The sequence below is a fragment of the Lathamus discolor genome, chromosome 18 (genome assembly GCF_037157495.1).
Source record: "Lathamus discolor isolate bLatDis1 chromosome 18, bLatDis1.hap1, whole genome shotgun sequence".
Taxonomy (NCBI): domain Eukaryota; kingdom Metazoa; phylum Chordata; class Aves; order Psittaciformes; family Psittacidae; genus Lathamus; species Lathamus discolor.
In genome coordinates this window covers 6,465,468-6,490,178 of record NC_088901.1, presented here as the reverse complement: position 1 = coordinate 6,490,178, position 24,711 = coordinate 6,465,468, and the positions used below count along the sequence as shown (strand labels likewise).

General features: G+C 49.2%; 1 protein-coding gene across 5 annotated transcripts in view; it reads left to right on the top strand.

Annotated features, from left to right (window-relative positions):
- The window catches only part of PHACTR4 (phosphatase and actin regulator 4), a 51,917-nt gene that overhangs the window by 12,250 nt on the left and 14,956 nt on the right, over positions 1 to 24,711 (top strand). For 3 of the 5 annotated variants that reach the window (XM_065697466.1, XM_065697467.1, XM_065697468.1), the window contains one exon: positions 2,364 to 2,410. In XM_065697466.1, the coding sequence (XP_065553538.1) occupies positions 2,395 to 2,410 (16 nt within the window). In that variant the 5' untranslated portion in view covers positions 2,364 to 2,394. Of the gene's footprint in view, positions 1 to 2,363; positions 2,411 to 4,196; positions 4,268 to 19,677; positions 19,980 to 24,711 lie in introns of those variants that run through there. The other 2 variants (XM_065697469.1, XM_065697465.1) reach the window with 2 other exon arrangements.

The following is a 24,711-nucleotide window of genomic DNA, read 5'->3' as shown; positions in this document are numbered from 1 at the left end:
GTTCAGAGGCAGGGCAGTGGAACCAGAATGTATTCTTAGATGGGTACAAAGAGCTGGGGAGAGAAAAAGCCGAGTGTTTGAACTAAGAAAGCAGACAAAGGCCGGGCTCTGCTGGCTGGGATGCTGGGTAGCAGTGAGGGGCAGGCAGCAGAGATGCAGAGCGGGTATCCTGGAGCGCTGAAACAGGCAGCTGAAACAGGGCAATGAGGCATTTCACCCACTTGTCAGGCCCAGGGAATGTGGGAGCACTTGGGAGACATGAATATTCAGAGGAGCTAAAGGAAATACAAGATCTGAGCTGGTCCCAATTAATCCTGGCAGCAGGATCTGCACTGTGTAATCCGTTGCTTTGGTGGGAAAACGCCTGTTTCTTAGCCCAAACAGAGACGTGCCTCCTGCTTTGGCATCCTTGTGGCAATGCAGTGGGAGGTCTGACTTTGCTCCTTCTCCCTCTAACCTGCCATCACTTCATTTCCTTCCACTGGGCCTTCTATGCTCATTCTATTAATAACCAGCTGCTTGTGGAGTTAGTGTTTTGCCCAGAAGGATCCCTCCTGGTAGAGGCTGAGGTGCTTCCAGCCGTGCTGTCAGGCAATGACAGATGTCCTTGGTGCCTACAATGGGTGTCCAGCAGCAACGGGCTCTGCCAGGATTAGTATTCAAGGCACAGATGTGCCCCTTGGAATATGCAGAGCTCAGCACAGCCTGTGCAGGAATGCCCTTGAAAGGCAAATGAAACTGAACTTGCTGGTGGCTCTGGGTGAGCAGGAGGGTTGCTGTCATCTGTGCTGAGGCTCAAGTAGGTTTTGAGGTACCTGCTCTTGTTTCTTTGCTGTTTCCCCTTCCCAGAAGGGCTTCCTGAAGGAGCAGGCAGGGGGACCTTACCTGCATGTGCCCTGTACAGGAGAGTTCTTCCTGACTCTGGGGTTTGGGTTTGTGTGAAGCTTGATAGTCATAGAATCATGGAATGGTCTGGGTTGGAAGGGACCTTAAAGCTCATCCAGTTCCAAACCCAAACCATGCATCCGAAATGCACAAGAAAGTAGCTGTGTTTTAATGATGTTAATGGATAAAGTTGGGGGGATTCCAAGACGTTTCCCAAGTAACCTTGAGGTAATTTCAGCCTCTGAAATGAAGATCATCTCGTGTTCTCAGGTGACTGACTCACTGCCCAGAAGTCTGCCCAGATTGTGCTTCTCTAAATGCTGTGATCGCCAATGATGATCTGATTTAACATGATTTTATTGCCTTTATTGAGGTGTTTAATGGCTCTATTGAGGTGTTCTCCCCATCTAAGAATATTACTGCGATGGTATTCTAGCTCCAGCAGTGAGAAGTGGCCCTGGAGCATGGCTGGCTGGTCAAAATAGGTGTTTTGTCCACACAGTTCAGCAGTTTAAAAGCCCTGCTGTTGACAGCTCATTCAGGTGCACTTGCAGGGGTGGTGTAGTGGGGTTATCTCCTTGGAGACCTCAGCCCTGTGGTGCTCTGATGCTGGGCAAGCTGAGCATGTTCTGTCAAGTCAGCCCACTATCAGATGGAGATGATGCGTCTGATGGGATGGTGCATTACAGCCAACACTGCACGCTGCTGCTGGGAGCGAAGGTGATGAGCCGGCCTAGGCTTAGTGGTGAAGGGTTAGGCTGAAATGGACTGGGGATAAAAGCTGCCTTTGACTTCCCAGCACTGGAAACAAGCTGATTTCATAGCTCTTTCCCAATCACCCCATGCTGTGCTTGTTGACATTTCCTATTGTGGTTGTCTTAGTTGGAACTTCAAGCTCTTAAGGACAGACACTCCTTTCTAAAATGCTGAGCGTGTTTTGACTGTGCTACAGCATCCATCAGCATCCGGATAGCTCCTGATTTCCCCAAACTGAGTTCCTCTTGCACCTCTTTGAAGAAACTGGCTTTGCTGCTCAAATCCCACTTCCTCCTTTTTGCCTCCAGCACATTAAGAACTCTCTTGATGATGTGTGACATCTAAAACGCTTCCCGTGCATGTGCTCTTCTGCCTTTGCTAGATAAGCAGTAGCTGTTCCCTTTTCCAGCAGGCACGTGCCACCTTGAAGACGCAAACGTGGAATGTCTTCCCTGGGAACAAATGTTTGATGCTTGGGAATTATTACACCTTGATATTGCTTCTTTCCAAGCCGGTGTGTGTGTGATTAGAGGCTGGTGGTGTCTTCAAAGAGGGGTGAACCTGCTGCACTCTTAATGCCTAGTTTGCTGGTGCAGGCTTTCTGCTCCATGCTGGTTGTGTGTAGGCTGAGCAGAGCTGATAGAGAACTGAAACTTCAAACGGAGCTTTGGTCACACTTGGAATTGTAATTTGTGTCTCTGTTTTGTTTCCTGTCATTGTAGGAATTGCTTGGAAAGCTAGTGAGCAAGAGGGATGGAAGAGAGCACTGGTGAGTACACTCTTGGCTGGCTTATCACAGGCTGTGGACCTGTTTTTTCCTCCTCGGTTAAGCATCAGAAAGAACCTTCTTATTTTCAACTTCATGTTTTCAAATGTGGAAGGTGATTAGAAAACAAGCTGCATCAGTTGCACCTGTACTGCACCCATGGCATGGAGCAACCTGATTAAAGCTGTGTTGTAGATCTGGAAGATCTCTTTGAATATCTGTGAAACCTGGAATACAAATCTATTGTCTAGCCTAAGCTCTTGAAAATGAACAATGTCCCTTTCTTAGTAAGAGGCTAGAATCATAAAATCAATGATTAGGGTTGGAAAGGACCTTAAGATCATGTAGTTCCAACCCCCTTGCCACGGGCAGGGCCGAAGCATTGAGCTGGTTTGAACAGAGCACATGGCACGCCATAAAGAAGGACCTCACTTCTTCGGTGGCTGCTCACTTCTCTTCCTGTATTGATTTCCTCAGGCTGCGCTGTCTTGCAGCAGATACAGGATTTTTTATTAAGCAAAATTTGGCTTTAAAGCTCTTGCTTCAGACACTTTGTGCTACTTGCCCTGAGGCAAACTCAGCACTCTTAGCTTTAACTGATGTAAGGATATGGTTGCAACTGAAACTCATAGATTTTTTTTTTTTTTTTTTTGCTTGAATAGCTCTTCCAGCCGTTGCCTAAAATGGCTATGGAAGACATGAGCTAAATGACCGTTCTCCCCCTCCCATTGAGATGGGATTTGCATGGAAGCTCTTGCCTGCATGCTGGGAAGGCAGCATCCATTGAGCATGTGGTCCTTGCATCTTGTGGCCCATGATGTTGCAGTTGGTGACTTTGAACTTGTAGTGAAGTGCAACTCTGACCAGAAATATTATGTCTAGATTATTCCTATGCAGCTGGGTGATGCCAGCCTTAAAACCTGGGAACTGATGTACTTATCAACAGCATGGTGGGTGTGCCAGGCCTATCTGCTGAAGGCCAGTGCTTGACTTCATACAGAGCTCATCTGTTGGTTGGAATAGCTATGAGCCAAGAGGACATGCATAAAAGCATGTCATGCTTATCATCCTGGTGGCAAGAATTGCTGCTGTGCCCTCTAATTGTTAGCCTGTAAGGTGCACATTAAACTTGTGGTGATTGCTTTCCCTTATGATTTGCTCATGGCAGACTAATCCCAAATGATGGCTTTGGAAGAGTAGGGTGAGTGTGGTGCTGGCAGGCAATGTTGGAGCAATGGCTTAGGAGGTGACAGCTCCCTGCTCAACCCCAGGACAAAGCACAGAGAGCATCAGGGCAAGTTTTCCCATCTCTTCAGCCTGCATTAATGGGATGGCTTTGAGCAACACTGTGAGCTCTGCTTATTCACCAGGACTCAGGCTCTGCAGGGACTGCCAGCAGCCAGCTGGGTTCATCTCCCAAAGCTTTTTGCCCCTTTTCATGTGCAGTTGAACTCTATTTGTTGGGTGGATCAGATGTTGGGTAGATGAGACATTGGGTTGGATCCTGTTGGACGTTACAGAGAGCTTTGACTCCTCACTTGAGCAGTGCTGGTGACCTGGGATGTGAAGGGCCTTTATGTTCTGTTTGCATTTGCCAACTTTCCTTTGGAGCACATTCAGTTTGGATGGATGGAGTACCTGCACTTGATCTTTGCATGCACAAGACACCCCACACAACTGATTGTGAACCTTTTACATGTTGCCTCCTTAGTGCTGGGAGCCAAGAGCCCCGTCTTAAATAAGCAGATTGGTCTTTTATTATTCTTTCCTTAATCACTTTGCTTTTAAGGACGCTCACTCTCCAAGTGCTGCTAAGCTCAGGACTCCTGCCTTGTTCCCAGCCTTGAGCCTGGAGATGAGGTAAGGTAGAGCTGCGTGCAGGAGCCGAGCTAGAGTCAATGCCCTTTGTTCCCTCTAAGCCTGGTGCTTTTTTGATGTATTGCTGCTCCTTAACTGGTTGTATATTAACTGCATTCCCACTGCTGCATGGCTGGCTCTTGTTTGAACTGCATTGGCACGTGTTCAGAGCTGGTGTGCTTCGGCTGGCCCCTGGGGACCACACAATGAAGCAGAAATCCTCGTTAGCTGTCAGGCCTCAGTAGCCATGGCTGGGTGGGGGAGCCCTCCTTGGCTGCCTGCCCTGGCTAATTAAACCCCAAACTTGCTGTTCTCTTCATAGCTGAATTCCTGCTTGGCCATGCAGGCGAGTGGAAGAAGGGTCTCCAGTGCATTTCAGAGCTTGTCTATCCATGGTTATTGTAGAGCAAGTATGCAAGTGCAGCTTTGCTTTTCAACCCTATCCTGGGTTGGTTTTCAAGTGTAGAGAAGAATATAGAGAAATCTCTTGTAAGCCCTGAGCTTCCGTTGCCACATGGCAGCTTTCTGCAGTAGTTTAAATGTTCGCACGTTGTGCAGCATCACTTAGTTCTTTACCCTAATGCTGGACATAAGCAAAACCAAATGATGACAGGCCGTGACTGCTATTGGCTTAGCAAATGCATAACCTGCTCAAGCTGCAGTAACTGGGGTAGCTTTGTCAGCCTGAGCCCTCAGCTACCACCTCGTGCAGCGAGACTGGAGATGGGACAAGGTTGGAAGTGGTGGAAACCTGTGAGGTTCTGCGTAGGAGCTGCGAGGTGGCAGCGATGGATTGTGCCTCGGTGTGAAGCCAGACGCAGCCCTGCACAGTCTGTGCTGCCCCCACATCATCAGCTGAGGGAGGTGGGAAGACAGAGGTTAGGGAGGGGAATGAATGAAATCTAAATATACACACGCTGCCAGGCTGAGCTTCCCTGCTTGCCAAGGTCCCACCTACACGAGTGATCTGTGGAAGGGAAATGGCACTGGAATACCTTTCCCCCTCTTCACATCCTTCCTGTGGGGTGGGTGAAGGATCACAGTATTTTTGGAGCTCATTTCTCTTGTTCCATCTACTGCCCATACAGCCTCCCAAAGACCACTCGTGTATCTTAGCATGATATGAGCTACATTTGGACCTTTTTCTTCTGCCTGTAAGTCTCTGAGATCTTCAAAAGCAACGTGTTGAAGAAGTGGGAGCTTTGTTCTTGGGAGGGCAAGTCTCACCTTGTGCCTCTGCTTCCTTGAAAGCTCTGCCATGGTGTTGGCTTGCCCTAACGTGGAACCAGGCTTACAGTTTGCTTGCCTGGTGATGTCTGAGCCCATCATTCATGAACAGCTCTGGAGGGAGCATGGCAGTGCCTTTCTTCATGGAATCCAACACTGGTTTTGTAAGGAGCCTTAAAGCTCATCCAGTTCCAACCCCTGCCACAGGCAGGGACACCTTGCACTGGAGCAGCTTGCTCCAAGCCCCTGTGTCCAACCTGGCCTTGAACACTGCCAGGGATGGGGCAGCCACAGCTTCTGTGTTTGATCCATGCCAGTGTCCCAGCACCTGCACAGGGAAGAACTTCTCCATGGGAAGTGTTTGATTTTGGGGTTGTTTGACCTGCTGTGCTTTGCTTTCTCTGTAGCTATTGGGATATGAACCTTTCAGTAGCTTCTGTCTCAGTCTCCATGTGACAACCATGAAGTATTTTGGGAATTCACTGAAGAAGCCTTTGCACACCCCAGATTTGGGTTTTTTTTGAATAGCACTTGAAGTACTAAGTTTATGGATGCTTTAAGCATCTTTCACACTTACTTCTTTATTCAAGGGTGACTTTCATCCCTTTTCTCTCCTGCTGTGCTACATTTTTACCCAGTTCTTTTCCTCCTAAAAATAGGAAGTAACTCTTCAAGTCCTTAACCTTTGTGCAAACAAAGAAGTCATTTGTTTTAGCATCTAGGCTGACTTCTGTGCCTCATAAGGAAACCAACGTGAGATGAATCTGTGGCTTTTGGGGACTTCAGTCTCCAAATATAGTCTGAGTAGAAGGGCTTAGAAATGTGAGTAGTTGCTTCTATACCACCAGCTCCTTGGTCCTAGCAGGATGCATGGCCGACTACCCTATTCCCATTGTTATCCTTAAAAATAAGAGCCATACCTTCACAGGTTCAAAACCCTTATGGAAATGAGGGCACGATCGTGTCATGTGCATAGGGGATGGGATTTTGGGATCGCAATGGTAAAGGTGAAGTGACCATGACCTGTCCCAAAGACACTTTAATCACTGCCTTCCATCAGCCTGATGCCTTGGGATCTGAAAACAACACTTGGAAGTGGCTGTTGGGATGTGAAATGCTTTCCTTGTAGGTTGTTAGGTTGAACCTAAGGAGAGAGATCCCACGTTCCCATCTTGTGCCTCTGGAGGAGATCAGACACTGGTGGCTCTGCAAGGACGAGAGCTGTTTGTATGGGATGGAGGTTTCCAGCTTCACCTCCCTCTGGTCTGGTGACAGCCACAGGGTGTCAGGGTTGAGGAGGAAATAGGTGTCAGCCTCTGGTTCAGAGGTTCTTCAGCTTGCTGCTGGTGCCTGGGGCTGGCTGGGTGGGAATCCCCTCCTGATGACTAAGTTTTAACTAAATGAGCTCCTTCGAGGCTGCTTCTGGGACACTGAGCTCCCCATTCAGCAGCATTCAAGTGTGCACTTTTATGGTGAATAAAGGGTTAGGATGGTGTGGCTCTTACTTTAAATGAGGCTGGTGGAGATGATGCTCGTTGTTGTTTCCTGGGTTTGATCTGTGGAGTCAAACACAGAGCGCTGCAGTGTTAAAGAGTGCGTCACTGTCCTGCAGCTCTGAGGGCAGCTGGAGAAGAACAGTTACCAGTAACTAGCCAGTGGAAACCCCTGTAGGGATGCTGGGGAGGGACTCTTTGTCAGGGACTGTAGTGACAGCACAAGGGGTAATGGGTTAAAACTTAAACAGGGGAAGTTTAAATTGGATATAAGGAGGAAATTCTTTCCAGTTAGGGTGGTGAGACACTGGAATGGGTTGCCCAGGGAGGTTGTGAGTGCTCCATCCCTGGCGGTGTTCAAGGCCAGGTTGGATGAAGCCTTGTGTGGGATGGTTTAGTGAGAGGTGTCCCTGTCCATGGCAGGGGGTTGGAACTGGATGATCTTGAGGTCCTTTCCAACCCAAACTATTCTATGATTCTATGATTCTATGCCTGTTCCAGAACAAAAGAACAGGTTTTTCTTCCAGGAAGACACAGAAACCGTGATTCCCTTCTGAGCTCCTCTCTGGTTTGTGTACAGCAGCAGAACTGCCTCATGCCATGCAATAGAGAGAGCCAGGGTGGCTGAAGTGCTGAGATATTTAATTATAGGTGATGGATGCTGATTTGCAAGCAGGAAGAAAGGCAAACTCCTCCTGTTCCTCAGTCAGGTTTAGCAGAGGGTTGGACTGATCTCAGTGGAGACTGTTTGACTATGAAACAAAGAGCAGCACAGAACATTTGCTTATCCACATGAAGGCATTGTTGTGCATGAGTCAGGTGTGCTTGACAAGTTGGACGTTATCCTGAGAGCCTTTTGTTCTCACAGGTGTGATGGATGTTCTTGTTATGGAATTAATGTGCTGAGTGCTGGCAGGGTGCTTGGGGCAGTTCATCACAGAACCACAGACTGGTTTGGGTTGGAAGAGACCTTAAAGCTCATCCAGCTCCAACCCTCTGCCATGAGCAGGGACCCCTTCCACTGGAGCAGCTTGCTCCAAGCCCCTGTGTCCAGCCTGGCCTTGAGCACTGTCAGGGATGGGGCAGCCACAGCTTCTCCATTCAACCCATTCCAGTGTCCCAGCACCCTCACAGGGAAGAATTCCTTCCAAAAATCCCATCTCAGTCTCCCCTCTGGCAGGTTAAAGCCATTCCCCCTGTACTGTCCCTACAGACCCTTGTCCAAAGCCCCTATCCAAAACAGGATGCTAGTGCTGTTCTTCTGCCTGCTGTATTTTCAAGTGATTCACATCAGCCTTCTGCCCGCTAGCCCTGAACAAGCCCCTTATGATTTGGGGATGTGCCTGGACTCTTGCTGCACTTCCCTCTTGATCTACGAGCCAAGTGTTGCACACATATTATTTCTCCACCTACCAGAGACTTTGTAATTCTGCGGCACCCCCATTTCAAGTGACTTTTGGTGCCGTTGTAGGAGATGGCTCTGCAGTTCCTGCCAGGTAGCTCTGCAGGGAGGGCCGAGGAGGTTGATGTTGCCAAGTTGGTGGTTTCATGGCAAAGCTGTGGATGTGCTGGGGCTGGCTGGAGCAGACTGGAGCAAAGGCTGATGCCGAGTGAGAAATGTGTGCTGAAGTGCTTTGTGATTGAACTGAGTGATCTTATTCCTCGTGTGAAGAGACAAGGCCTTGTAGGACATGTAATCAATGCCGTGGCTGATTTAGGCCGGCTCACTGTCACACAGGGAGCATGGAGCTATTGTGGTTCAGTAAGTAGGGCATGGAGCAGAAGGGTCAGAACTCCACAGCTTCTAGTTCTCATTTTCAACTTGTTGGACCTTGCATTCCCCTTGCTCTTTGGAGCACTGCAGCCTGGAAGTGCTGGCAGAGGAATAGCTGATTTCAGTGGGGAGACAAGGGGCCTGCCTGGAACCAGGGGTAAGTGGCTTTAGTAGAAATGAGGGGGGTTTGCTATTCCTGTTGTCCTTTGTTCACACAGCAGCGATGTGCTCAGGCCAAATGCATGTTCTCATTAAGGTGGGGGCCTTTGTGGGTTGTAAATAGTGTTAGTTGAGCTGCTGGCTGAGTCAAGCTGGGCTGGTTGTGAACACTCGCCTCTTGTCACCACTAACGTCACCACTTCATCTCCTTTCTCATTTCTCCTGGAAAAGGAGCCTTGCTCTGACTCCTGAAAGTGTCTTTTGTCTCCTAAAACACTGAAGTGCAACAAGACACAGAGATCTGGTGTGGCTTCGTGACAGGTTGGGCTGATCCAGCCGGGATGAAGTCAACCTCCAATACCCTGTGGCTGTTAGAGCTTGTCTTAAGGCTGTGTACGACCAGGCTGTGTACACTGCTGTACTTCAACTGTATGACTTACCTGCAGCATCTCGGCCCTTTCCTCAGTATCTTCCATTGCAGCCTGGAAACCTGCTTTCATCTGGGGTGCACAGGGTGTCGCTGGAGGAATCAAACGATGGAAGTAGAAGCGGATTGGTCTGAAGTCATGGAAGGAGGCTGGGAATGGGGCTGGCACCATCCCTGAACCCCTCCCCGGGGCTGCGGGGCCGCGCTATGGCCGCCAGAGGGCGGTGTGGACCGGGGAGCGCCGGGATGTGGGGATCGGGGGGGACCCGTCTCCCTTAACCCAGTGCCGCTGCCATGGCTGCGGTTCGGTAGGGCTCCCCCCTGCAAGAGCAGGGCACTGGGGTCCCCCCCTCATTCCGGGGGGGGGGGGCAGGCAGTGGCTGTGGCTGTCGGGTCACTGCAGGGTGCTGGCAGTGAGGGAGACTTGGTGTTGTGCTGCAGTTGCATCAGGTTAGGGGCTAATAATAAGGGTGGTCTTAAGGGGGTAGTGTCTCCGCCTGTGCCCGAAAAGCTGGGATTTAATAACTTTCCGTACAAGAATCCCGTAGACAAACACAGCGCGGTTCCTGTGGTTCTCCCACAGGCTGTGTGCTGTTTGCTTTGCCTATTTTCCCTTTACTCCCCCAGCACGGCTGCAGTCAGGGACTCATTTCCAGGGTGAGTGTATGGTGAGTCAAGGCTTGGCAAGGGAAATACCTCGGTGGTGATCCTTGCTGCATGGGTCTGCTGGTAGCTCTGTTCTCTGTCCTCCTATAGAGACACAGAGAGAGCTGGGCTGGTTCAGCCTGGACAAGAGAAGGCTCCTTACGGGGAGACCTGAGAGCAGCTCCAGTGCCTAAAGGGGCTGCAGGAAACCTGGAGAGGGGCTTGGGACAAGGGCCTGTAGGGACAGGCCAAGGGGAATGGCTTGAACCTGCCCAAGGGGACACTGAGATGAGCTCTTAGGCAGAAGCTCTTCCCTGTGAGGGTGCTGAGGCGCTGGCACAGGGTGCCCAGAGAAGCTGTGGCTGCCCCATCCCTGGCAGTGCTCAAGGCCAGGTTGGACACAGAGGCTTGGAGCAAGCTGCTCCAGTGGAAGGGGTCCCTGCCCGTGGCAGGGGTTGGAGCTGGAGGAGCTTTAAGGTCCCTTCCAACCCAGACCAGGCTGGGGTTCTGTGATTGCTGGGCTTGGACAGCTTAGGAAGGGCTAGGCACCACTGTATTTCTGGTACAGGTGAGAAGAGGTGAGGCCACTGGTTGAGCATAAATGAGCTCGACACCCTTGGGCATCCGGCAGTGTCAGTCCATCTCAGCTATCAGGCAGCCTGAATTTGTGACTATCAACCCAGATACACTGGGTTCAAAGAGTTTCTTAGGTAAAGAGCTGAGCCAGTGCCATCAGGATGGCCACCCTCCATATGTTGCTGCTGCAGACCAGTACCTCCAGGTACTACCCTTCAACACAAAGCAGGCTGGGGTACTACCATCAACATCCTCTCCCCATCCCTGGAAAGCGGATGTCTGAGGCTGACCCTTGGTCATTGAGAGAACCAGAAGCAGCCTCTGGGATGATTTGTGCTGAGATTCAACCATAATGTTGAATTTCCCCCTCAGCTCTTTGATCTTCACATGAAATCTTGGAGACATTAGCAGTGATTCGGGAAGTAAGCATGGTCCCTTCCTGGAGGGAAGGTTTATTTGGCTCAAGCATTCCATGCAAGGGTTAAGTTACACTTTGCTTTGGGGAGGAAAGGAAAATCCGAGTAATTAACTGAAGATGCTGACACTAATGAAGGGGCTTTCAAAGCTGGGGCTGGTGGGGGGTGCTGGGAATCCCCTATTGAAGCAATGACATGAGGGCCTTAGGAGTGATTCTGCAATTAGGAGGCTGAAATGATGTTGAACATGAAGTTAATCCTGTTATCTCTCCCGTATTGAGCAAACTGCTTGCTCAGGATAACTCTATAATGGGATTATAGTAGTCAGTCTGGCACCCTTGACACTCCCTATCTATCTGTTCAAGGCTTTTTCCTTCCTTTCCTGCTCGGGATCAAGCATTGATCAGTCTTGCAGGAGTTAATTTTGGGAGCACCACTTTTCCAGCGGTGCTGGGTTTGTGTTCAATGAGCTTGATACCGAACACCCTGTTGCCTTACGAAGCCATTCACTCCTCCACAGCAGAGATCCCTTGAGCCTATCCCTAAATAAACATTTAGGAAAAGAACTGGAGAACAAGGACAAGTATAAAAGGAGACTTCCCTTCGTCATGCCTTCCTGGCATCATGAGTCTGCAGTTGAGTGAGTTCCTGTGCTGGACGCTGTTCCCAGGCCGTCATCTTTGCAGAGCGGAGTCCGTTCTGGTTTGAAAGGCTCATTTTGCAGCCTGTAGCAATTGTTCTAAACCAAAGTAGGTGGTGGGGTTTACAAAAGGATTATCTTGAGTTGGTTTTTAAGCAGTCTGATAATTTACAAGGTAGCCCATGGCAGGAAAACACAAGAACCAAACCGCTCATGGAGGGAGGAGGGAGAAAAGCTGTAACGTGTGTTCAGTCATGTGTAACGTGTGCTACACGTTACAAAAAGCTGTAAGGTGTGTTCAGTCACCCCAGCGTTCATTACAGATGGGGTTGCTTTCCCGTTGAGCCCCCAGACCTCCAAGTTTTAGTGGCCTGACTTCTACACCGGGATTGCCATGAGCTGGAACAGCAGCATCATCGCTGCCAAGCCAGGTCATGTCCATGGCTGCAGCAGCAGAACACAGTGACTTCAGTTGTGCAGTTACGGCCAGAAAGCAGTGTTCAGCTAGCCCTGCTGGTGATAAGGTAATGAGTTTAGATGGTGGGGGTGTAGCTTGTCATTGCAGGGACCTTGGGGGAAGCCCTGGGATTGCCTGTGGAACCTTTTTCAGATGGGAATCCAGCACAAGAGTGAACTCCCCAGCTCAGACCTCAAGTGCATGGGGAAACAGTCTGATGTTCATGTTTACACCCCTTACATTTGGTGCACCCGTGGTTGCTCTAACGTATCCTTACTGTAACTACTGCTTGAAGAATATGCTTACAGGAACCATGGCTCTTTATTTGTGCACCTCTGAACATCTGATGACAGACCCCTGTGATGCTAATTCAGATCACTTCATTCCAAACAAGCTGTGGCTGCCCCATCCCTGGCAGTGCTCAAGGCCAGGTTGGACACAGGGTCTTGGAGCAAGCTGCTTCAGTGGAGGGGGTCCCTGCCCGTGGCAGGGGTTGGGGCTGGATGAGCTTTAAGGTCCCTTCCAGCCCAAACCATTCCATGATGCTATGATTTCATAGAAGCGGACCCCTCTTGCTTGTTCTTCCTGCAAGCTGTAAACCTCTTAACCCTAGTTTTGGTGCCACTTACTCTTGCATCCTGATCTTGAGGCAGGAACTCTTTGGTGGATGCCAAGGTGGGGAGTTTGTACTGATACTTGCCTCTAAGATCTTTCTCCTTCATCAACAGCATTGAGCATTGGGAAGTGTACGTTGTAACCTCATGGAGCCATGGGATATCGCATGGAGCCCCCTAATCTACATGATTCTTTGATCTAAGCTGCTATCTCCAGGTGTTTAATGTAGGTGTGAGACTTACAAAGGCTGCTCTGGGCAGGAGTTGTGTCTAGCCCACTGTGGGTTATCTGCATTGCAAGTGGAGGTAGAACTGCAGCTCACATAACCCTTCCTGGCTTGGCTGTAAGCTTGTTAGCTCGCATACTTGCAATAGTAGTGTGCTATAGCTCTTCCACTGTCAAATGTGTCCAAGAAGGTGAGTAACTATTTGAGTAGCTGCCCTTGCAGAGTCCATGGCCATTACAAGCATACGGCTGTTGGCATCTGAGCTGGAGGCTTCAAAGCTGGTCCTGATGGACTGCAGAGTCCATGCTGGGCTGCAGTCAGACCTCTTCCTGGCTTAAACCACGACAATGAGGATTCTGGGAATGTGTGGAGGGTCACATCTGCAAGAAGAGCAGCTCGGGGAGAAACAGCTTCTTGCAAGGTTCCAATAAGTTGTGCCTCCTGAACTGTTGGTGTTATCTCATCTCTTCATGTTTCCTTTCATTATATGACATGGCCTTGACACTGTAAACAATTGCCATGGCATTGTCTCTGCAGCTTGGGTGAGTCAACTTGACGTGTAAACAGCATTTGGCTTTGGGGACCCAGTGTGTGGATCTGTCCCTGTCTTGGGATGTCTTGTATCTGTTTGTGATTGTCACGTCTGCTTTCTGTGCCTTGTTCTGTGGGATGACTCCTGGTGCTCGTGGTTCTCACAAGAGCTTTTAGTGCTGGTAGAAAATGGGAGGAGCAGCAGGGCAGGGGTTGGGATTTCAGGAGGAACTTGAGGGGCTTAGGGCAGCTCCTTTGGGCCTCCGTAATTCCCTTCACAACAAGTGGTAAGGAAGGGGATGATTCACAACCCAAAGCCATCACTTTAATCATGCTGGTAACAATCTTTTACTCGTTGTGTTTCAATCTTAAGCCTTGCTGCTGCTTGGAGACACCTCAATGGTTGAGCAATCGTAAATGTTTGGAGAGTTGAGGTTCTCTCACTGTCTTGCTGATGGCTCTGGTCTGGGTGTGACTGTGGTCTGGATCGGCCACTTTAGGATGGTCCATGATAGATCTATGAAACATATTTGGCTTGATGAAGTTCCTAAGTGTTATCTTGTTCCTTAAATAGAGAATAAGGCTTGTATCAACATGAATCACAAAGTTGATAAACTGGAATGTTTCCTCTTGGAGTTGTCTTCGGGTATTGGGCAAATACTTATCCACATTGTTTCAAAAGGCATATTTGTGCAAGAGAAGGAGGTCAAACCTGTAATTACCTGTTTGTTAGATTCACTCGGGTAGAAATGCCTTGTAAAAACATAGCGTGGTTGAAAGGAAGCTTTGAAACCTGCTGCTTGTATGTGTGAATCTAAAGTTGTTCTTTCAAATGCCAAATTTTAGGTGAGTTTTACAGTTGCACGGGTGCAAAAAGGGGTTTTCTGGCTGCGTTTCAGTGCCTTCAGCCAAACCTATCTGCTGTTGCGTTCCATTTCTGATCTGTGGCAGGGAATTTGGGCTTCTCTTCCAAATCTATCAGCTCAGGATGAGCAGAAGCTGAGGTTGTGCCTCGCATGTGAACAAGGAGCTTCTAGCCTGGTCAAGAATGGAAGTGGAGCAGGTGCGCTGGGCAGTTGGGTGTTCCCCAGATGCTAAACCAAGGCGCTTTTGTATGGCTCCCGGGGCAGAGCCAAGCGAGGGCAGGCTGGTGGGATGCCCTGGCACTGCCTGCCTTTGTGCACCAAGTTGGGGAAGAAATGCAACTTCAGCCTGAAGAGCTCGAGGTGGTGAAGGATAATGGGGATTCTTTGCCTGCAACGAGTGGCAGAGGGAACACCAAACTGCTTTGCTGTGGTTCCATCTTCAGATAGGAAGAGCCAAGTGCACTCGCTGGGATGTTTTTGACGTGTTAAAAAGAGGAAACAAGACTTTGACAGTGAAATCTTTGCCTTTCTTTTCAGCCTGCATGTGGGCAGAGAGGCTTCCAGCTTCAGCATCTTGGAGGATTAGCGGTAGGAAGAGAAATAGGGGATGCTGAATCTCTGAATGAATCAGAGCAGGGCTGTTAGCCTGTAGGCCTTGGCCTACAAATTTCACACTAGCTCCTAGACTTAAATAAGGTAGTACCTCTGAGGGTTAATTTCCAGTTAATTTTATTTTAGAGGTTTAATATTTACTTAGTCTTGCTGTTAATTTACAGTCTCCAGTGTGGTGCTTAACGAAGTCTGTCCCATCAGTTTGATAGGTGACATAGATGGACTTACCTCTGCCAAAGGATGCAGTTGTGCCCGTATAATGTCTGTACAAAGCTGTGAAGTCTTGTGTGGGTTAGGCTTGTCCAGGAAGGTAGTTTACATGGAGCATATGTCTGTCTAGTCTGTACTGCAGCCATTCACTCAGGAGCAGCACCATATCCTTGTGCTATGCCAGTCCTAAAAGCATGCGCTAGGTAGTGATATAGGAGAGGGATATACCTTTGATTTGTGCTGAAGCTCTGTTTTGTCCTTTATCTCCACTGTTTTGCAATGGGAAGCTGAGGAGATGTCAGTTTTATGGGTTCTTCTCTGAGTATCTTAGCTTTTGCTGTGGGAGAGGGTTAAACAAGAGTTAAACTCAATGCCAGGCCTGTTTCTTCCCTAAACAATGGAATCATGAATGTAATTTTCTTCTCTGTGCTTTTGCTTAATGTGCTCCCAAATAATATAGCTGGAAGTGGCAGATGGGGATCCTGCCTCCGAGTGCTTCGCTGTTGGGAATATGCTGATGCTTTGCTGGAACGTGTCCTGTATCTGAGCTTCCTTTGGCTTCTGACCAGTGCTGTGCTGCTTTTCATGCTGCTTCAAGGTGCTTCAACAAGTAGTTTGTCAGCTTTGGAGATTCCCTGGCCTCAAGATGGCATAGCCATGAATCACCACCGTGATCAAGGGAGCCAAGTTGGGACTGAAATCTTTAATTTTGTCAGGATTCCATTCCTTAGCATTCCCTCAGCAGTAAGCAAGCAAATACTTGGCACATGTTGTCATTACAGAGGCATTGAAGATGATACGGTTTCCGTACTGGCTAAACCATGCTCTCACTGAAAGTTGCACTTCCTCTGCTGGATAGTTTGGCCTTAAACTTCTCTTGTCCCCAAGACCTACACAAGTCTCTTTAGCCTGTTCCTTGTGACAATGGAGCAATTCCTTCTTAAATGTGAGGCTGAACATGCTCTCAGCTCAGTGGCAGAGGCTGCTGAGCAATCCAGAGCAATGCTCTTCCTCCAGCTGTGCTCCATCCCAGTCAACATCTGGGCTGCTACAGGACATGGGCTGCTCACCTTCTCCACTCCCAGCATGTACATGGTGGCACCAAGACAGTCCCTGATGTGCTAGATCCACTCCCCTTTGCTTTCTGAGGCTGAGCAGCTGCTATTGCTGTGCTCATTGGTGGGAACAAGGGGACTGGAATGCTCTGGGAAATAGGAGTTTCCCTGTTGGAAATGTCACAGGAAGCACGGAGGAAATCATGTGGCTTAGGAGTGGTTACCTCACTCCTCTGTCTCATCCCACCCAGCGCTATTCCATCAGTGTCCAGAACCTAAACAATGCGATGCCAGCTGCCTTCTAAATAAACCGTCTTCCATTTCCACCCTAACTGTTGGCTTGGAACACCATGTGAGGAGAAGAGAAAGGAAGAGCGTCATGCTGGGTTGGCTTGTGACCTTTCATTTTGACTGCCCGCCTTCCGACCTGCTTGCTTCCCCTTGGTCTGCTCTTGTACTTAATAAAATAAGTCTTCCACATGCTCTGGCTGGGAGCAGAGCCCAGGAATGATCATTTGTGTAGGTAGCCAGAGCTGTTATGTGTCTATAATATCTCTCTATTTCATATTCTACATGCTCTGCCAAAGCTGCTGAGGATTGCTAGCCAGCATTGTGGTGAAACACCTTCCTGGTGAGATGGACACATGCTGGTGCTTCAGGTGGGCACATCTCCAGCGAGGAAAGTGCCTGGAACATCCTGCTGCTCCTGTTGACTCCTGCTGATGGGCTCTGCAGGAAAACGCCCTGAATGCTGGTTTCAAACAGACAGCTCCAAGTGCACGGATGGGGAAATGGAGGAGTCCTTTTTCATGTTCCTGTGGCTGAATCATGGGACGTAAATGTCTGAGTCACGGTGGATGAATGTGGTGTTTCACGTCGGTGTGCACTGAAATGTGAACAACAGTGTCTTCATTAGAGGAGCTAATATCTGTGCTTATTATGGGCTTCATTAGATTTTAAAGTGAAACAATCTAGAAGAGTTCCTTTTACAATGCGTGTAAACAGACTATTAACATGGGAATGACAAGCTTTTAATGGGATGCTGGGCTGGATGGAGAGGAAGTGAAACTTGAAAGCGATGTACCCCACTCTTGGGCGTTTACTGCCCATAACCAGTCATCTTGTTTCCTTTCAGCCATCTGACTCCTGAAATCCTGTAAGATTTTCATGGATAACTGGGATTATTTTCTTTTTAGAAGCAAATGTTAAAGGGAATATTGCCTTCCTTTAGAAAGCTCTGTGCTATTCCAAGCTCCTCCTCATAAAGAGCTTCACATGTCCCTAAGAAGTAAAGGCACTGCTCTGGTTGCTGTGCAGCTAAGTTAGATGGCCTTATGGGAATTTTGGACACTTGTTACTTGTCCTGGCTGAAATGTGGATTTTTCCCTTATCCTAGATACCCATATGGACAGGCCAAGGGGAATGGCTTTAACCTGCCAGAGGGGAGACTGAGATGAGCTCTTAGGCAGAAGCTCTTCCCTGTGAGGGTGCTGAGGCGCTGGCACAGGGTGCCCAGAGAAGCTGTGGCTGCCCCATCCCTGGCAGTGCTCAAGGCCAGGTTGGACACAGGGGCTTGGAGCAAGCTGCTCCAGTGGAAGGGGTCCCTGCCTGTGGCAGGGGTTGGAGCTGGAGGAGCTTTAAGGTCCCTTCCCACCCAAACCAGGCTGGGGTTCTGTGTTTTTTTCTGGCCCAGGAGTCCACCTTGGAAGGAGTCCTCGTTGTGATGATTGTAAACTTAAGCTGATGTTTCATGTTTTACTTGGGTAGAAATAAGGAATCAAGGCATGTGACTGTGCTGTTGGGTTTTAACAACCTGCCGTGTGGCATCTCTTCCTTGAGCTTGCACACTCTTCATTCACAGCCAATGCAGTATCAAATGCAATGGCTTTAATCTCCTTGGCAGTAAGGGAAGCCTAGATGCAGTGTTTAGCATTCTGCAGCATTCCCAGATGCAGGGATACTTTTCCAGACCTCTTTCCAAGCTGGACAGCTGATTTACAGACTTGGAGAAGTTGCCCAGCCTCTATCTCCCAACTTTGTGTGCCTTTGCCAGATGGCAGCACACTTCAGTGGCTTTAAAATGGCTTTTCCTTTGTTCCAAAGCAAAAGAGTCTTCAATGAGGTGGAGCACGCCTGTGTCAGGGTGTTAATTGCCCACAATGAAAGTCAGGAGTACTTAGAAGACTCACTGCTGTGGCTGACCACAGGCAGAAACAGGCTCCTCTTCCGAGCAGAGCCATGGCTGGTGGTGGGTGGCCAAGAAGAGCAACGCTCTCAAGAATGTCCATACGTGTTGTGCGAGGGAGGGCAGTGCTATTTGCCCCTCCACCTCCTCGTGTCTGCTCATCTCTTGTTCCTCCACCTGCTCCTGCCACTGGGCTCTTGCTTTCCATGGGGATGAGGAAAGCGGGTGCTGGTGGAGGCGGAGAAGGCGCGGAGATGTCCCGCTTCCTCTTGGATCTTTACTGCTTCCTCCTGTGGTTTTATGACTGTGGTTTGGAATGGGTTTAGATGAGGGGTTTAGGATAAAATTCTTCCCTGTGAGGGTGCTGGGACACTGGAATGGGTTGAACAGAGAAGCTGTGGCTGCCCCATCCCTGGATGTGTTTAAAACTGCTTTGTCCTAAGTGGGAGAGAGCAAACCTGGATGTGCTGGGTGGGCTCAGGTTCCTGAGTAGTCACTGGTGGGATGCTGCAGCTGAAAATTGGTTTTCCTTCCCTCCCCCAGTTAAGATAGAGCTTCTGGATGTTAAAAAGTTTTCCCATTTCTCTGTGTGTGGTGTTAGAGGCGTTGGGAATGACCTGTAGGGTCAGAATTCCTAACACAGAACTTGATAGAAAAGAATCTAAGTGGATGTATTGAAGCTCTGGAGGTCTTTGTTATTGTGATGCAGATGGTGAGGGGGTATTTGTTACCTTAACCAGCGGGAGCTGACACACACACACACACACACACACACACACATATAAGATAAACTCTTCTGCTGTTTGAATGTAAATCAGATGAGATTTACATTTACATCCCTGCTCCTACCTTCTTCCTGGTAACTCCAGGGAAGAGAGGAATTGCTTTGAAATTGTATTTTCATTATACCTCTGGCTAGATGCATATCAGCTCAGGCACTCTTTATAATGCCCTTTACTCAGGCTCTACAACGGTTAGAGCACCACGCGTTCTCATTCATGACCTCCTGGCTTAGTGTATTTTGCAGGCTCAGGTACACAATTCCCCTCCTTACCCCGGTTGGGAGGTGAAAGCCCTCCATGTATTGGCGTGCCTGGCTTCTCCAAGCCCTTCCTTGAGCAAATCCCAGCGGTCTCCCTCTCCCCACTCTCAGCTTTTCTCTCTTCTTGCTGAAGTTGCTGCGAGGCAGGAGCGAGGGGTGTTGATGATTTGGATTATGCAGCTAAGTGGCTGGAGCGTGGCTGGTTGTCTCCTCCCCTTCCTGAGCTTCAGCCCTAGCCAGCTCGGCTCTGGAATGACAGGCATTCCTGCGAGAAGGGAGCTGGCACGGGCGCCTATTTATGAGAATCAAGTGCCCGGCCATGGGCTATGGGGAGAACAGGACCAGCGCTCAACCACTGGCCACCGTTGCCTGAGAGTTGGCAGCAGCCTCGCTCTTTCCTAGCCCAAAGTGTGGATTTATCACTTTAAAGGACTCGAGTGCTCTCTCAGGGTAGACTTTTTCCTCCTCTCTTCCTCCCGCCTCCTCCTGGGGAGCCGCTTAGGAAAGGAGCTCATGGGGCAGCCGCACTTCTCGAGACCGGTCAATCCAGCTGCCTTTGGTGAGTAATGGAGGGCAAGGGAGACATGGAGGGAGCTGCGGGGCTGCGGCGGGATTGCAGGTGAAACGGAGGAGTTGGGAGGAGTGGAATGTGGGGCTTGTGTAACCTGCGCCCGGCTTGGGAGCTGGGAAGAGAGCAATAACTCCCATTTCCTTCCTTTCTCTTACTCATGTCACATGCAGTCACTGTGCAACATGTTCTGATCTTCAGGCAGGCTCTGAGCTGCTGGGTTTAGGGATAGGCTCTGTCTTGCAGAGGACATCAGCTTTGCAAAGTGCTTGGATGGTGGTAAAAGTCCCCTGAGTGGGGCAGGAACCAGCCCTGGTAGCGTTCCCAGACCAAAGCTGCGTGGAATTGCCTCCTTGTGTGTACTACCACCCAGCTTTTTGGGCAGCAACAGTAGCTCTGGGGAGAGAAGGGGCTTGTAGTCATCTTCCTGCTTGTTTTCTCTCTTTGCTCTGCAAGGTGCCTGAGTAACTGCCAGGCTGTAGCAAACACAGCCTTGCTTTACATCCTTGGAGCAGCGCTACCACCAGAACACTGCGGAGGGCTGTTATTTCCAGGTCTCTGTCTCAGATGCTCTTCCCAACACTGGGACTGGGATGCACTGACTAGAAGAGGGGACTTCACTTTTTCCCTTTTATCTCATAGCATTGTGCTGTCTGGGCTGAGGTGCTGACCCTCATCTGTAAAGTGGAATTGTCTGATTTGGAGAGGAACACTGGCTGTTAGCACATGGAGAGCACTGGCGATGGTGGTGACTTTCAGAGGGGGGACATTGTCATTTGCTGGAGACCATCAGAGCTGCTCTTTCTCAACTGCTCCTTTGCTGGCTGAAGTCTTTCCTCAAGGCACAGCTTGTAGAGTTTCTACCGAGTAAATTGTGAACTTGAGGAGATGATTCTTGACTTGACTTTGGCAGGATGCTCTGTGGTGATTGGAAACCTGCAAAACAGGGAAGGTGAGGGCTGGGGCTATCGGAGGCTGTTTGGTGAGCGCAACCTTTCACTGCTTTAAGGTCAGGATTCACATCTCTCCTGGACCGCTCAGGAAGTGCACATGTTAAAGCTGTTACAAGAAGCTTAGAAACATTTACCTCAAGTGCTTTATTTTGGATGCTTTAACCTTAACAGCCCTTAAAAAGAGTCTTTGTGAGTTGGAGTTTTTTGATTCTTAATTGCTCTGCCCAGCACAACAAAGCCGGAGGGGGGAATGGAATCAGCCTGTGCATCACCACTGTTTTGGCAATGGAGGGTTGTTGCAGTCCCATGTCAGCCAGCACAGGCTCAGTTGGTCCTGCTGTAGCCTTAGGTCCAGGCTGTACTGCAGAAGGTGCTTCTGAAGGTGGGGTGATGCTCTGTGGGTGATGAGCAGCCGCGTTCTCAACTTCCTACTGCACCTTCTGGGCTTGTGTGATAGCAGAACTTTGGAGCGTGTGTAACTTAGGATATATGAGGATATCTAATAAAGGATTAAGCAGAAGTGTTACTGTTTTGGCACTGGTGTGCCCAATTTGAGTGCTCTTTAGCCCTCAGCTAAGCATTTACGTTGCCTTTTACCCCATAGCATTGCTGCAGTTGTGTCTGGATATGAGCCTTGAGGTGATGAGTGTAAGACAGCTGCCCAGTGAGCTCCTCATGGACAGAAACTCCTGGGATTTGTGGGAATCCTGGAGTAGCTACTACGATAAGGGATAGCTCAAGTTCTGGGTGAACTATGATTTGCAGCTAGAAAGAATCTGGCCTAAGCTCTGTGCAAGTCTGGTTACAAAGCCAAATCCTGCTCATTTCTCATTTCCTTTGTGAGGATGTCTCTTGCTGAAGATAGAAATTAAGAGGTCTCACATCTCTGAAAAGGGCTGGAGCAAGCTGTAGCACCATTTGTGGGGAGATGCCTCTTCTGGAGGCCAAGTCTGCTCCAGCAACTCTTGGATGTCTGCAGAGAGATTTCAGGGAGAAAAGCAGCATGTTCCCAAGTCTTCCAACAGCTTCAGTCTGCAGCCCTGGCCTGGGGCACACTGACCCTTCATCCTGAAAGGATTGTGCATTTCCTCCAGGAACACTGGGAATCAGTAGTTTCCCTCCCAGGCATATAGCAATATAATATGAATTGTCAGCATCTGGGATGCAACTCTTTGATGCTTTGTTAGGGTCTCTCACTTGGCTCTTGAAGTCATTGTTCAGCTTATGAAATGGTGTGCCACTTACAATAAAGCTCCAAAGCCGTGTTGGCTTTTGATGGTGTGTGGCCCAGACTTAAGAAATATACCAGGACTAATTCTGCAGTGACCTATGCTAGATGCAGCTGGTTTCATGGACTGTTGCAGGTATCTTCCCTATGAGAGAGGATCCTTAATGAAAGAAGTAGTTTTTGTCTCTTATATTGGTATCCAAAGTCTCTGCTCTGCCTTTTTCTAGGCTGGTAATATGCTGCTGTACAGAAGGGGGCTTAACTATTGCTCATGTGATGGCTTTTCCCCCTTTGGACCATGGTGTGACCATGGATGAAGTGACCTTCTTCCACTTAAACGGTTTCTCTTCTCTGAGAAGACCTCATTTAACCTTTATCATAAGTTTGAAATGGGTTTTCCTGCCTGGCACCTCAGTGAAGGTGGGTATAGACTTGCCATGCAGGTAGACAGCCCTGGTGCTGCGCAGGGACCGGGTGAGGGCATCAGCTTCCTGATGCCTCTCACCCTTCCCTTGAAGCCCAGTTCTTCTTTTCTTGTCCCATTTCTTTCCCCGAGCACTGTGCTGTGGTTCCTTCCTCATTTCCCAGTGCATGCCTTGGAAAAGGAAGAGTCTCTGCTTGCAATGCAAAGCAGCCTAAAGCCCATCCTGTACCTTGTAGAGCAGAACAAGGAGGCACGGAGATCCACCTCGGCGAGGGTCCCTTTGCAGCTTGGACAAGAAATGTCCTCTCTGCACCGTGGCATAGAAATTGGAGCTGGAAATGTACTGGGAATGGAAGGGGAGGCCCTTTTCCAGGGAGTAGGAGCACTCTCCAATGTGAACAATCGTGGAACAATGAGGTGGTTTAAAATCCAGATCAGTGAAGCACCTTCAGCTGCTGCTTCACCCACCGATGAGCACTAAATGTAATTCATCATTGCATCAGAACAGACTGTTTTAAATGTCTATGTCCATGTGGTATTCCAGATGGTAAAAGAAAGAGTGCTGTGGAAGGGCATTACAGGCTCTCCCATGCTGCAGAGCTGGACAGAATGAATCCCATTTTGTTGCGAGGAGGGAAATGGCTTTCGTGGAATGATCGAGTCCCAGAGTGGTTTGGGTTGAAGGGACCTTAAACCTCCTCCAGCTCCAGCCCCTGCCACGGGCAGGGACATCTTCCACTGAAGCAGCTTGCTCCAGGCCCCTGTGTCCAACCTGGCCTTGAGCACTGCCAGGGATGGGGCAGCCACAGCTTCTCCCACTGTTGCTCAGTGGCTGTTCACACCCTTTACTAACAGAAGGGATGGTGAAGATGATCCGGATTGTGGGTTTGTGCTGCAGAGCGATATGTGGTGTGCTTGTCTCTTGTGTGGCTGGTTTTAGACGTAGAAATGACTATACCAGCAAAACCAAGTGTTCTCATGTTGGACAAGCCCTGATGCACAGCACGAGCCTATGAGCTGATGGCTCCGTTCATTAACCGAGGACCCAATGCTTGAGTTTTCTTTTAATAACTAACTTTGCTTAGTGTGCAGCCCTTTGACACCTTGGGTGGCAGAAAGCACATTCCTGAGAGCAAGTCGGGGAAGGGAGCTTGCTCTGAGTGCTTCCAGCACTGTCACGGCTCCATGGAAAGGTGAGGGAAGTGCTTTGGGACTCATTCAGTGCTTGGCGAGTGGTCCTGCCTGCCCTGTTGCTTTGGGAATGCTTTATTGAGCAGAGTGAACACTGCTTTGGAAATGATGTGTACAGCTCCAGGGCTCATGTTCTAGGCTCTGTAGAAAGTACCTGTAAGCATCCAGAACAGAAAACCCCCATCAACCTCCACCAAACCTGGAGTCCTGCAAGTGAGAGATGAGAAACCCATCCTGAGCTGGAAGGAGGGGTTGTGCAGTTAAGGCATAGGCTGAAACTGCGTATAGGCTAATATCCCTAGTAAGTATAGTATTAATGACCTATTAAGGTATAGGCTGAACAATTAGCCTCTTTTCCTGCTGATGGGCACAGTGGTACATCCTTGCCTCTTGGTAAAGGAATTCTGCACTGCCTTTCCTCTTCCTCCATCATTTGGTTAAAGGCTGTGCTTCTCACATGTGATCTAGATCCTCCTTGTTTCCATTGTGCTGCTGCCATGGTCTTCTCTCTTATTCAGTGATGTTCCATTTCATTCGAGTTCAGACTGAGAAACTGGGGTCTGCAGGTAGACCTCCATCAAACAACTCATCCTTTCCTGGCTTTCCCTGCTCCTCCTCCTCTTGACAGGAATCTGTGGGTCTTTTCCCCATCTGGGTTTGTATCCTTGGTGGCTATTTGTAAGCTATGTAACAGATACCTCATTACCTCTTTGTCCTATGTGCAGAATGGCTTTCCCCTAAAATTCCCTTCCCAATCTTTTAGCCTCAGGAGATGGGATTCTTGGCTCAACTTCCCACAGTGCCTGTGGGGTATTGTCTGTTCTGCAAGGCGTGTCATACAGGCTTGTCTGAAGTTGACTGAGAGGTCTCCTGTGATCCCAGGAGGCCTGAAAACTCCACAACCCTTGACTTGGAGGCTCGAAACCC